Source organism: Tiliqua scincoides, chromosome 2 (genome assembly GCF_035046505.1).
Source record: "Tiliqua scincoides isolate rTilSci1 chromosome 2, rTilSci1.hap2, whole genome shotgun sequence".
NCBI lineage: Eukaryota > Metazoa > Chordata > Lepidosauria > Squamata > Scincidae > Tiliqua > Tiliqua scincoides.
This window is the reverse complement of record NC_089822.1, coordinates 150310149-150324849: the sequence shown is the minus strand read 5'-3', so window position 1 is coordinate 150324849 and position 14701 is coordinate 150310149. Positions and strand designations below refer to the sequence as shown.

Sequence of the window (14701 nt, the reverse complement as noted above, 5' to 3'; positions counted from 1 at the left end):
GTGACACTGCTGAAACCAACCGTATTTTTTGTCAGTGGCTTATATAACTATCTGTACCTGCCAAAAGTATTGTGCATATTTTTACAATAACTAGCCTTAAAGTCAGTATGGAAAGCAAGCAAACAAACAAACCTGTTCACTTTTTTTTTTTTCTGTTGCAAGCCTGTCTCAAAGAGTCACTGGTCTCTTAGCTACATTTTAAAAAACAACGAGCATACCTTGCATTTAGGGCAAGATGTAACAAATATAGTTTCCTGACTTCCCCACACCGCATATGAAACAGCGTGACCTTGGAAGAAAAATGTTTTTTTTAGCTTTTTTTAATGTATTTTTATCACAAGGCAACAGTATTGTTAACTGTTAGTCTATAGCTCCGTATGTGTCAGAATTCTTTTAGAGAAGGATATAAAGACTGCAGTATATATTCTTTGTCTGATAGAGTTCTATGTGTCTGTCTCTGCATGTTGGCAAAGGTTTTCTTTTGTGGCTGTTGACATTTTAATTTAAAATGGCACTTTCCACTCTCACATTAGCAAACTAGAATTCACAGTAAACTGAAGTGTAATTCACTGCCAGTCAAAGCCTAGCCATGCCACCACCTTAGAAAGATTGGTTCTGGTTTTCCTGCTTTCATCAAATTACATGGTTGCCTGTTACGTTTGAGAGTTCTCAGATTCTCACAGTGTCACGTTCTTACAATGAAGATGGCTCCTGTCTTTTTTTAATGTTCTGTTTTGAAGCTTCCATTTTTTATCTCCATGTTTCAACAATAAAAATGTTCTTGTTTGTCTGTGCTTAAGGCTGAACACAGGACGATGACCGCTTTCATCCTTGCAGTGATTGTCAATAGTTACAACACAGGTCAGGTGAGTACAAATGAGAAAGGAGGTGGTTGACTTCCATGAATAATCTTGAGTAAAAAGTTAAATACCACAGCCCTAAATCAGTGCACGGGTTTTCCTTGGTATTGATATGTTGGCAAGTGATTTGTTAAAATATCATGCACTACCCTGTGTTGTAGGAAGCCTGTCTACAAGGGAACTTGATTGCCATTTGTCTGGAACAACTGAATGATCCACACCCTCTTCTGCGCCAGTGGGTGGCTATTTGTTTGGGACGTATCTGGCAAAATTTTGACTCTGCAAGGTGGTGTGGCGTGAGGGACAGTGCCCATGAAAAACTATACAGTCTGCTGTCTGATCCAATCCCAGAGGTAATCTGCTAGGTTTGTAAATAAATATCATTAGAAAAATTGGAACCCTTGTTCAAACTGCCAAAAGCAATTTCACCACATTGTATGATCTGGTCAATGCCTGACTAAAAGAAATGGCCTTGCATTATTTTTGAAAGATCAGCCCCAAATCTTTGAAAACATTCAGCTGGTATTTATCAAATTATTTATTTGTTTTACCTGCTTTCAACTATTGTACTTAAAGTACTGTTGGTTGAGTAAAATAAGCATGTCCCACTTATGTCTGCATTTACACAGGCAAACTGACATTAATTTAGGTGTGCTTTCCCATAGAACGGGAGCATTCTCTTGCAGCAGTTTAACTGTACCCAAGTGAAGTTTAAGAGTACATGACAAAAGGCATACTGAGCAGTTCAGCTTAGACAGCAGTGGTGAATTATGTTTCTCTTGCAGGTTCGCTGTGCTGCAGTCTTTGCCCTTGGCACTTTTGTAGGAAATTCAGCTGAGCGGACTGACCATTCTACCACCATTGATCACAACGTTGCAATGATGCTGGCCCAACTTATCAATGATGGAAGCCCCATGGTCCGAAAGGTATAGCAAAAGGAAGGGGATAGATTTTTGCAATTCCACGTTATTGTTGACAAGACTACAGCTTACCTTGTTAGATCTGCATACATTTCTTTTGTACAGTTCGCAACAGCTGCTTGTAACTTTGATTTAACTGAAAATATGAAATGACCATTTCTCTGTGGTAGAGCATATTACTTGCCTGGAAAAGTTCCACGGAGAAAGATCTCTCTACCTGACACCTTTTGAGAGCTCTGGCTGGACTAGATGAACCAATATTGAGGATCGGTGTAAGGCCGTGGCATATGATCAGTTCAGATTGCCCAGTTCAAATGTAGTGCTAAATCATGATGTAGCAGTACAGGAATGAAGCATGGCCCACATGGCTGCTTTTCATTGCATTTCCTTTCTCTTAATCACTTGTCCTGAGAAGAGTTTTTCCCCCACTTTCTGGCAGCTGAAGCTGTTTCATTTGCAAGCAGGTGCCATTTCCCCATTTTAGAAAGAATAAGTTCTTTCAAATATAATTCAGGATTTTTACAACCTACAAGAATTTGAACAATCATCTTATTCCTCTCTGCTTCCTTGAGCAAAATGAGTAATGCAAGGGTTTACTGCCTGGAGACCCAATCAAGGATCTGCGCTGTCTGATGATTCTATGTGTGATCCCTAGTTTTGTACTCCTGCAGGTCATATTAGTTCTCAGTTCTGTCAAAGATGTTTCTGAATGGCAAGTCCTGTTGTGCTGTCCTGTTATTTTCTCTCTCCATTTCCTTACATAAATGTCAATTTCCCCTTGGCTTTGTGTTTTCAGTCTGAAGAATAATGCTTTGCTGCTCTTTCCCTGTTCTGAAGAAAATGAAATTAAGTTCATCACCCAAAGTGCAATTTAGAACAATTGCTGCATGGGGTGGGTAGCAGGCCCTTAAGCAGAGGATGTACGCATCCTGCATCCCCTTACCATCATGACTTCTGGAGGGACATCACTATAAATTCACTAAATGCTATTTCTCGTCTATCCTGAACGTCAGAATGCTTCATTTTATCCAGTGGGGCCAGACATTAGGTCTTTATCAATGTGGCATTTCATTTGCTGTAAAGTATGAGAAATCCCTATGAAACAGAAAAGGGCAGTGTATAACAAAATAATGAAAGACCAGGCATGAAAGGAGGATTATTTTAGACCTGGTAGCATATCTACCACTAGAAAGTGTGTGTGCTTCTGAATGCCAAAGGAAAGTGATATCTGTCAGCAGTTAAGCTATCAGGCTTGTATGTCAGTATTTTCAGTTTTGAGCTCCTGCATAAAAAAAGGGGGACAAGGAAATGAGATTACTGGTTTCTATCTTCCAAACCTACACTCTGGAGAACTTCTTTTCTTTTTACTTACTTCCTCAGAAACAGGAGTCTCCCATTTTGTCTCTGTAATACTTTTTATCACTGTTTTGACGGCAGAGATTTGCATCGTAATCTGTGAAATTAAATATGAAACATTTGTTATTGGAAACATGAAGTATGTGACAGCCCTGTAGAAGGAATGGGAGGATATAAAATGGTAACAGGAAAGTTCTGTTCAGCAAAGAATTTTCCATAAGTCACAAGGGAAAAGTGAAATTAAATAATAGATTGATCTTAGTCAGTTGAAGGTTGCATGTTCTGACTTCCCATTGGAGAGAAGCAGTACATTCATCACATCCTAGCATTTAGGGGCATTGTGTGGCTGGAGGTCCCTGCTTGTTGTTTCCAGATTTGAGGTAGGCAAAATGCCTTCATATTTTTTAGCTCCTATCTGGGTGACTAGTGCTGGAAGAGGAGGAAGGTGCATCAACTCTGCACAAGCATCCTGTGCTTTCTAAAGGGGGTAAAATACCGTATTTTTCGCTCCATAAGACGCACCTGACCATAAGACGCACCTAGTTTTTGTTTTTTTTTTAATTACTTACTTTAAGACATGGGTACAGGAAAAATCACAAACATATATGTACAGGGTAATACACAAGGGAAAAAACACCAGGAAATCGCAGAACTGTAGCCGATACTCTTATGTTTCCCTACCTATCATCCTTGAATAACTTATTGTTTATCTAACCACTCATACAATGGTTTCCACAATTTCTGTATTCTCTCTATTTCGCCATCTCCCAATCTTTCCGTCAATACATCTATTTCAACCATCTCATATAATTTCTCAATCCACATCTCTACAGTGGGAGTATCAGGGTTCTTCCACAATCTAGCATACACCAATCTCGCTGCAGTAATTGCATACAACAAAATATGTTTAAGATCATTGTTATAACTTTCAGGAAAAATACTCAAGAGAAACAGTTCCTAGTTTTTAGAGGAGGAAAACAAGGAAAAAATATTCTGAACCAAATAGTGTAATAAAATATTAAACTATAACAGAATAACATTTGAACCATGTAAAGTGAACAGCAGTCAACAGTGGCATTAAGAACCATTATCACTGTCATTAACAAATGGAGAGACTTAAAGGTTTGAGTACTCTAGTTTTCTGGAAACCCCAAGAACTCATCATCGCTAGAGTCAGAATTTATGAAGCTCACAAAAGCAGGTGCACACAAATAGGGGATCACATTATCTTTCTGCTACAATGATGTTCTGCCAAATCCCAATCCACTGGGCCTCATGCCTGCTTAAGGCTGATCAGTCCCCCTTGTGCAACTCACCAGTGCAGCAAGCAAAAGTGAGTCCAGTTCCAGTCCACAGATGCCAAGTAAATCAGTCCCATCAATCAGAGTTGCCAAATCAGAGTCCAGAGCCAATAAGCCAAATTACAGTCCAAGGTCAGGTTCTAGGTAGGTCAGTCAAATCCATCAGGGTATCCAAGTCCAGTCACAATCCACAGTCAGATTCCAAATTCAATAAACCCAGTCAGTCTCCTCTCCAACCTGCACTCCTTCAAACCCACAAACCCTTTCTGCCTCTGGTACTCCTTATATCCCTGAGGGCCCTATAGCCTTCCAGTGGCTGCAGCTGTGCAGCACACTCTGCTGGATGCCCAGGCCTTACCCTTAAAGGGGCCACTGCTGACACCACATCTACCTCCTCACCAGATCTTCCACCATTCCAATAGGGGGGGGGGAGGAGCAGATCTCTATACAGACCAGTGCAAAAGCAGGGGAAAGGTGTGGGGGAGGGAAGATCTCTGTATAGACATCACAGCAAGACCAGTGCAAAACCCCTTGCACACAGAACCAACAGATGGAAGTGGGGGGGGGGGGGACAGATCTCCATACATACCAGTGCAAAAACAGGGGAAAGGTAAGTCAGCCCCAGTAGAGTCAATGGGGCTCACTCCCAGGGATGCGTGGAGGGGAGAAAAGCCTGCCAGCGGCTCCTCTCCCAGGGAGGAGCCCGTCAGGTGCTCACTCCCTGGGCTCCCTCCCTGGGCTCACTCCCTAGGCTCCCTGGACTCACTCCCTGGGCTCACAAGCCTGCCAGGGGCTCACTCCTAGGGATGCGTGGACGGGAGAGAAGCCTGCGATTGACTCATTTCGCCTGGAGATAGACTGGCAGCTCTCGATCGACATAATGAGCACCCCTGCTCTAGGGGCTTGCTCAGCAAGACTGCCACCCCACCCACGCTTTCCTGGGAGTGAGCCCCAGTGACGCTGAGACTTACTTCTGAGTAGACACTCAGGCTTGCTCAGCAAGACTGCCACCCCACCCACGCTTTCCTGGGAGTGAGCCCCAGTGACGCTGAGACTTACTTCTGAGTAGTCACGCAGGCTTGCGCAATGAGACTGCCACCCCATCCACACTTTCCTGGGAAGCGGAGCCGAGCAGAGCGGGCAGGGGGTGGGGCCAGGGGCAGAGTTTTGTTAGTTTGTTTGTTTTGTTTGTTTTTTTGCAGTATTCGCTCCATAAGACACACACACTTTTCCCCCCACTTTTTTGGGGGGAAAAAGTGCGTCTTATGGAGCGAAAAATACGGTAGCTAGTTAGGTAGTAGGAGGGACCAGGAGGAGTTTCCTATCTTGTCCTTTCTTTTCCAGTAAGTCTCTTTTCATATGCAGATTGCTATTTTCAGGCTCTCTCTCTCTCTCCCCCTTATCCATTTATGTAGCTCCTTTCTTTATAACCACAAGCCCAGAAGTGATCTTCTTAACGGAGTTCTCCTAAAACACACTGCATAACCCAGCTGCCCCAACAGGGACATCAGTAGCACAGCATCTAATATAATAAACTGCAGTGATCATAAACTGCACAAATATAGTAACAATCAGATGATGAGATGTGGCAACTTTAAGATGATGAATACTGAGTTTCTGAGGATAATCTGAGTTGCCAAATTCAATGCTAGTGATGCAACCAAGCAGATTTCTCAATTTCCTATCCAACACCTCTAGAACTCTTTGCCTTTTTCACAGATAGTAAGTCTCCCCCTTAATTGCCAGGCATTGCTATCTTTGCCTCTTCTGCACAAAGGAAAGAGTAGACCCCTCCCCCTTCGTAAATCAGCACTAACCCCATTATGCAAATATCAGATTTTGTTCCTTCCCTTAAACCTACTGTACCACCTGTTACGAACAGTTCTGCAGTTCTGACAGTGTATCATTACATTTCTATTGGTACTCTTGGGGTCACTAAGAACAGATAGGCAAACCTGCAGCATTTATATTGTGCCTTAGGTTGTCACACAAGAGGCTTGCCCTATAGCAGCTGCCTTGTAGGACATAATGAATTATGCTAAAAGAGTCTTGCCCTTTTAGCCTAATTCATTATGTCCTCCTTAGAAGTTGCTGCAGGCCAGGGAGGAATGTGTTTGCTGTGTCCCAGTTCAGTACTTCCTGTGACAGTACATCAGTTTGACAATACTGGGCTGAATCAAAAAGTAAGAGAAGCTGGACCAAGAATAAAAGATCTTTTGTTGCAAAGAATTCATTTTTGTAGTTAAACGCTTCAGCTTTCTTCAGATCTTCACACAGAAGTGAAGAAAAAATCAATGTTTCACCAAGCCAAATATAAAAAAGTGCCCTCATCCCCACTTGAGGTGACAGATGGTTATTAATTTTGTCAGAAGGCAGGTTTCACAGGGACTTGATTCGCCTTATTTTTAAAAATGTTCACAAAAAAGAGGCTTTCTGCTGCATTATCACCAAAGTGAAGAAATTTGCTAAGCACTACTATTTTTGCCATTTTCTTTGTGCAGAGGAAAAGTTGAGGAAGATGTATGTGCTGTTGGTGCCTTAGGAGAAAACATGAATAGTCCAAAGAATATTTGCAGGTTTCTGTGAACAGAAGCACATTCATGGCATTATTCTTGTGCTGAGAATTACTCTTGGACTTACTAGGCTGAATTCAGAAATATAAAGATCTGATCTTAGAATTTGAAGTGGAGATTATTACATCTGTCCATTCCTCAAAGTCCTGAGTCCTTTTTTCTCTTCAGAAAAGTAAGGTCCCCCATAACCCTTTTTCTACATGAAGCTTTGGGAATAATTTATGTACAGAGTTGTGCTCCATAGGAGTGCCTTTGAAATTCCTTTTTTGTGTACGTCTCCATGTGGAAAGTCTTACATCTGGAATGGTAATACACATACATTTCTCAGGCAAAATCCTTTAACACAATACAGTACTAGTTTCTTCCCTTCTCTTATGCCTTTTCATAAGAGATCATTTCATAAGAGATCATTTCATAAGAGAGGTAGCAAACATATGAATGATCATAATGTGTTCCATCTGTATGTGTTCACAGGAATCATTCTAAAAACAGTCCTATAGATTCCAACATTATGTAGTAACCAACTGGAGAGGACTTAACTTCCAAGTCAAGCGAGTAGGACTTCCAGGTGGGGCTCAACTAGTAACACAACTCTATTAATGATCTGAAAATTGCTAGCTTAGAAGCTGTTCAGTTTGTGACTAATGGTTTCACAAACTTTTAAAGGAGGGGTCCGCTCCCCCCCCCCCACAAAAACCAGGAATATATAGGCACAATTATATATAGTTGCGAGGTTTCAGTCCAAGACCACTAAATATGGGTGTGCATTGTGATTCCGAGCCTTTCTCAGTTTGGCTGGATGAGAGTAATATGTCTCATTTTCTGTGCTCTGCATCCTTGTCCTAGAGCCATTCTGTCACAGTGCAAATTACTAGTGAGAATTACAGCAATTTAGCAAAAACATTCCTTGAGCCTTGAATTGTGAAGATGGATGTACTTTCTTCTCTTTGAAAAATTATCAGGCACTAAAGCGACCCACATGTTCTTAGCTTCTGCATTGATAGTTCCTTGCGGTTAGTTGTTTAATGTGCACAGTGTTCAGAGGTCTGTTTTTCCTTTCCTCTCCACAGGAATTGGTGGTGGCCCTGAGTCACCTTGTGGTCCAATATGAAAGCAATTTCTGCACTGTTGCCTTACAGTTTATGGAAGAAGAAAAGAACTATGCGCCACCTTCTCCTGCTGCTCCAGGTACTACATCGTTTTCTTTGTGAGCGAAAAAACTTTAGGAAGTTAATTCTAAAAGAGAGGAATTTACTGCACTTGTTGATTTAGCCAACAGATATCTGGAAAAAAACTCATGTTTCTTATTTAACATTTTTTGCATGACTTTGTGTCACCTCCTGTCAAAAACACTGCAAATCCACAGTATTTTACTGGAAAAGGAGACACCATGTTGACTGAAATACCTGTTGTTTGTAGTGTGGGCTCACGGGTCAGGACAATGCCAAGACAGTGGCTCGAGAATTGTTGTTGCTATGATTTTCTAACCTTGGGGAAACACTGGGTAAGAGAATTGCTATACAGTGCAGAAGACCTAGAACCCTAAAAGCCTAATGCTTAGTGCAGTTTGAAGGGAGGGCTTTACATTCTTTTTTTATTCCCTCTCCTCTTGTTTCCTTCTCTTATGCATTTGTGAAATTTTAAAAAACAAACCGGTCCTAGGCAAATTGTTGCTTTTTATTTCATTAAATGTCATCTTAAATATTAAATGTCTTGGATAATCTCCAGAGACACTGGAGAGACACTTTCCTATCAGTTCATTTAGATGAAAGTACAATTGTCTCCTGCAATGAGTAATTTAATAGGCCCTTTGTCTGAAAAAGTGGACTGCATTAAAAAATATGGAATCCTACCTTCCCTCACCCCATTGCCTTTTTATTACAGAAAGTAATCCCAGTGATTTTAAATAGTACCTTTATTTTCTCAGGCACATGAAGCATCTTATTGCCACCATTGAAATGTATCTGGTGTGGAATTGGAAAGCTATTGTTCAGCACCAGTACTACTCAGATGTTCCTAAAGGGGAAAATGAGATATAGTTTGAAACATTGAAATAGCCAATATTTGTAGTATAGTTTAGCTCTTTGAGCTAAAATTTGGCTAGGAAAAGATCTTTGGGATTTGTCAAACTTTTCTAATGGAAAAGGTACCTTGCATCATATATCATTCTCCCTGAACACTGGTGTATTCAACTAAATTGGGCTTACACAGGGCTGTCACACAAGTTCCATTAGAGTTAATGAAGGTTGCACAGCAATAGTTAGTAAATTCCTCCTCTGTCTTGCATGAGCGGATGAATACAATATCTGAGATTCAGATGTTGCTTGGAAGAAGTTACCTTCTTTAAAAAGTGCACAATGCCAAGATATGGAACTTGTCCAAAGAAGAGTTAAAAGGCAGAATATTTTTGCCTTTCCATTTAAATAGTTTGACCAGGCCTAATATGTGTAAAAGCTAGGCCATAATTATGTTGGTTTAGAATGCGGGAGAAGCGGCTGCTTTGAGCCTCCCGCGGCAAGCAGCACAAGCAAGGGAGCAGCCAGGGAAGCGGCTGGTCGCAGCAGCTTTGCATCCCATGCAGCAGCTGAAGAGTCTGCTTGGAGCTTGCTCCTGCTACTGAGCAGGACTCAGGCTGCAACCTGATCCTCATTTTCCTGGGAGTAAGCCCCTTTGGCTACTATGGGGCTTACTTCTGAGTAGACATGCCTAGGGTTGGGCATGAAGGAGGTTGTTGCCTGCCTGCATGCTGATTGGCCAACAAGAGAAGCCTGGAGGAGCCAGGAAGTGGGAGGTGCGGAGTCAGTGACAAGAGGGAGCCAGAAGCAGGCAAGCAGGTACATAGCGAGCGAGTCTGCTGAGGCCCTCAACCTAAGGTTTCAGGGTCCCTGAAAGTCCCTTTTCCTTGCCAGTTTGCCTGCAACTCCCCAAAGCGACCCTCCCTGCACTTTGGGGTTTTAGAGGAAGGGTGCTGTGCCACAATCCTATCTACACTTTCCTGTGAGTAAGCCCCATTAACTATAATGGGGCTTACTTCTGAGCAGGCATGCATAGGACTGGGCTCTGGGGATACTGTACCATCCACACTCACCTGGAAGTAAGCCCATTGACTAAAATGGGGCTTACTTCTGAGCAGGCATGCATAGGATTGGGCTCTGGGGGTGCTACCCATTCACACTTACCTAGGAGTAAGTTCCATTGAATATAATGGGGCTTACTTCTGAGCAGGCATGCATAGGATTGGGCTTTTGGTTGCACTCTTTTTTCTCAAATACACAAGCAGGCAATTGGCACCTCTCTCTCCTCTTCTCCCCCACCCCACCCCCTTCTCCAGGAATATTTCCTGGGGAAATAATACATAATTTAATGTAAGTAAAAAACTGGTAGTGTGCCTTGACAATTTTAGTGCCTTGTCAGTGTGCCATGAGCTGAAAAAGGTTGAAAATGGCTGGTTTAGAGACACAGTAGCATAGTGGCTAAGAGATCAACCTGTGAATCAGGACTTCCCTGGTTCCAGCCTTGTCTCTGCTGTGAACTCATTATGCTATGAAGAATGCTCATTCCTGGGATTTTGGATGAAACTGATTGGCTAGAAGATCCTTATAAGTTGGACTTCCAACTGATTTGGAAACAAGTTTAGGAAACTACCTTGGTCACTGTGATGTGGACTACCTACATCAGGAACTTGATAGGTAACGCATGTCCAAATTGGTTCTGTTGGACCCCCTCAGCAGCTTTTGATGCTATCAACCATTGTGTCCTGCACTGCCTTGCTGTGTTGGGGGCCACACTTCTGGTGTCTCCACTCTTTCCTGGAGGAAAAATCTCAGAAGGTAGTGCTAGTCTTAGCTAGAGTGGGTGTGGGACAACCCTTAAAGAGAGTCTAGAAAATACAACTGGTACAAGATGCTGCCTTACAGCTGAGGCCTGGGTTTGGGAGACTATAACCCCAATTCTGTACCATCTGAATTGGTTACTATCTGGTTTGGGGGCTCAATTCAAAGTGTTGCTTATCACTTTTATACTTTGGGACTATATTCATGCGGTCTCTCCCAAAATGAATTTGTCTGACCCCTTTCATCATCTAAGGCCTTGCTCCATGTTTCTCCTATGTCTGAATTTTGGTGGCAGGGGGCGTTACAAGGTCTTTTAAGTTGTAGCCCTCAGGCTCTGAAATTTCCTGTCTTGGAAGCTTGACTGGATCCCTTCACAGCTTTTCATTCACCATTTGGTCAAAAGTGTTTTATTTGAATGGGCATTGGCTTAATACTCTCCTGTGCTGTAAGAGTATTGCTTTTATAGTGGCTTCTCATCTCAGTTCAATTATTTTTTGGACATTATTTTGTGTTGGGTGTTTTATGATTTTGTCATTGTACTCACATATATTTTAATTGCTGTAGGTTGCCTTGTGGCCTCTTAGGATGTGGAAAGATGAAATAGAAATCCTTAGACCTGCTTTTTCATTTCTCAGAGTAACACAGGTCTACTCAGAAAAAAAACATTTTTTTGGTGTTGCCAAGGATGTTTGAATGAATTTAGGATATTTTTTGGATGCTGAATCCAAAAACAGCATCGGTTTTGCCCAGTTGGCTCTAGTTTTGGGGTACAGCCTAGCCACCTTATATGTTGATTCAAGCAGCTTCCTCATGGGAAATCGGTAACCATAGTTTCCTCTTGAAGAAGCTGCTTGAATCAACATATTAGGTGACTATGCTGTACCCCAAAACTAATGCCTCTTTTGATTCAGCACCCCAAATATAAGTAAAAATAGATCTGACATTTAAGTCAGCAAAATGTGTGTAAGCCTGTATAATAGTTAAATATTGCCTTCACAGAAGGCGGAAGCTTGACTCCGGTGAGGGACAGTCCATGCACACCAAGGCTTCGTTCTGTCAGCTCCTATGGGAATATCCGAGCGGTCACCACAGCAAGGAACCTGAATAAGTCTCTGCAGAACCTCAGCTTGAATGAAGAATGTAAGATGGTTACAGAATTCTCCTTCATTTCCCCTCCCCACAGGGTGGGGGGTCTTGGGTGGAGCTTAGTCATAAGGTTGACTAAGCAATTGAAAACATCTTGAAACCATTGAGAACATCCTGGGACACTGTCTATGCTATAGAGTTGTCATAGTGAAACAATGAAAAGTGGGCAGCATCTCTAAACACTGTTGGTTTGACATAATTTTTCAGAATATTGCCACCTTATGAAAGAAGGCATTGTGGCAAGCTGAGGGACTTCTGCCAAACACCATGGCCTTTGGCTTATGGTGTTTGATAGAGTTCAGTTTTGTCTCCCATGGTGGGATAGATTATCCAGAGTTTTCAAGCTTGATATAATCAATATGTATATGACACTCAGCTGTCTCTCGCCTCACCAGATGGCTGCAGAGAAGCTGTGGAAGGGCTGATTGTGTGCTTGGAGGTGGTGGGGGTCTGGCTGTGGGCCAACAAACTAAAGTTTAATCCAGACAAGACAGAAGTGCTCCTATTTAATAAAGATCCTGAACATGAAGTGGAATTCAGACAGTGTTAGATGGGGTTTTCCTCCCTTTAAAAACTTCGGTTCACAGGTTTGGGATACTTCTTGACCCAATGTTGTGCCTGGTGGCAGCTGTGTCAATAAGTACCTTTGTGAGCTTAAGTTGGTATGCTAACTGCATCTGTTCCTTGAGGCAACAGATCTTGCCATGATGACACATGCTGTAGTCCAGCGGTTCCCAAACTGTGGGTCCAGGACCCACCAGTGGGTCATGACCCAGTTTTTGGTGGTTCACAAAACTGACTGGTCAGATTAGGTTATGTGCTTCAAGGGTTCAACAAGCTGCTACTTGGGGAGAGCACTACTGCCCAACCACCATTATATCCCTTGGCACTTAAATCAGGCAGCAGCCTCTAGGGCAGCAGTTCCCAACCTGGTGGTTGTGACCTCCAGGTCTCACATTTGCAAAATCCTCCCCCTTAAGGGGCTGGCGATTGGCAAGGACCCTTTGGGAAAGGTGCCCATCATTTCCAGGTTCTCTCCACCACCGCTGACAATAACAGGGAAGTAAGAAAGAGGTTTTTACAGGGCTTCTTACCTCCCTATAAGTTGGCAGTGATGGGGAGAACCTGGAAGTGACAGGTCCTGTCACTTACAGGTCCTCAGTAGGTTCCCAACTCTTATCCTAAAGGAGGAGGTTGGGAACCACTGCTCTAAGACCTCTAAAAAGTTTGACAATCGCTGCTCTAGTCACCTCAAATTTGGGTTATTGTAGTGTGTTTTATGTGGAGCTGAGCCTGAAGATTGTTGAGAAAGTACAGCTAGTTTAGAATGCAGGGCCCACCTGTTGAGTGAGTGGTACATAGCACCAGTATTGCACTATCTGCACTGGCTGCAACATGTCATTACTCTAAATAACTTGTACCCATAGTACATAAAAGACCACTTTCCCCCATATAAGTCTGCCCATTTTCTGAGGTCATTAGGAAAGGCCCTCTTGCAAATCCCACCACCTTTGGAGTTGCAGTTGGTATGCACACAGGAGAGGGCCATTTTGATGACAGTGCCCATATTATGGAACTTCCTAAACCCATGAAATGTCTGTAGTTCCAACTGTGCTTACCTTCTGATGGGACCTGAAAACTGCCCTATTAAAGTAAACTTTTAATTTGTTTTAAGTGTGTGTCCTTAAGGTCCGTATGCTTTTATCCCGCACTCCTTGCCTGTTTATGCATATTCTTATGTGTACTGTTATTCTTGTCAATAGTTTTAAAGTGCTTTTTAATAGGCTGGTATCTTTTAATTGAATTGTTAGTCTCTTTGAACAATAAGAAAAAGCAGAAGTATTTTAAATAAGTAAGTATTTCAGGATTCCAAATTACTCTACAGTCATTTCTTAAATTTCCCCCATCCATCGTCCAGTTCCCTTTCAGGCCTGCTTTTCGTCTGTCTTGTATGTAAGAGTGATCCAATGAGTCTGGCAACTGGCAAGCCTCTTGGACCCTTTTTCATAGTTCCTGTGTGTCAAACTCTTATCTGAATTGGAGCATTACAAAAAGATGTGTGTGTGGCTAATTTCTACTTATTAAGCAAGTCAAAGTAACATTGGATGCAGGCTTTATTTTGTCCATTCCTCTGCACTCCCCACTATGATACACCATCTGGAGTGTATCAAGGGCTAACTGGATAATATGCTATGACACCTACCAAGGGAAATGAATGGTCCTGGCTTAGGAAAATACACAGTCCCTTTTCTACCAGGGTATGCCTCTTACCAGTCTTTCTGGGCTACTCAAGCTTAAATGCCAGCCACAGAGAAAATGTGGGCAGCTATGCTCTTGCTCAGCATTAACTGAATGCCATAGCATAGAGTATATCTCTGATGCATCCAAAAATTATGGACCTCTTAAAAGCTTGTTTCAGTGTGATTGTTTTTCTTCAACAGCTGGGAATTCTGTTGCATTTTCCCCTGGGAACTTGAGCACCAGCAGCAGTGCCAGCAGCACCTTGGGAAGCCCTGAGAATGAAGAGTATATTCTTTCGTTTGAAACCATTGACAAGATGAGACGAGTCAGCTCCTACTCCTCACTGAATTCACTGATAGGTGAGCCTCTACCTGTCCCAGCTTCCCCATCTCTAGTCTGCATGGTTGGAAACCATGGTGCTGGTTTTTCATACAGTGCTCTCTGTAATAGCAAAGGCTGATTGCCAAGCAG

The 14701-nt window shown here is 42.4% G+C and overlaps 1 protein-coding gene across 5 annotated transcripts in view; it reads left to right on the top strand.

The window, feature by feature from the left end:
* The window catches only part of RPTOR (regulatory associated protein of MTOR complex 1), a 434461-nt gene that overhangs the window by 323745 nt on the left and 96015 nt on the right, over positions 1-14701 (top strand). For all 5 annotated transcript variants that reach the window (XM_066615740.1, XM_066615739.1, XM_066615738.1 and 2 more), the window contains exons 15-20: positions 801-866; positions 1022-1213; positions 1646-1786; positions 8081-8198; positions 11843-11983; positions 14431-14589. In XM_066615740.1, the coding sequence (XP_066471837.1) occupies positions 801-866; positions 1022-1213; positions 1646-1786; positions 8081-8198; positions 11843-11983; positions 14431-14589 (817 nt within the window). The remainder of the gene's footprint in view (positions 1-800; positions 867-1021; positions 1214-1645; positions 1787-8080; positions 8199-11842; positions 11984-14430; positions 14590-14701) is intronic.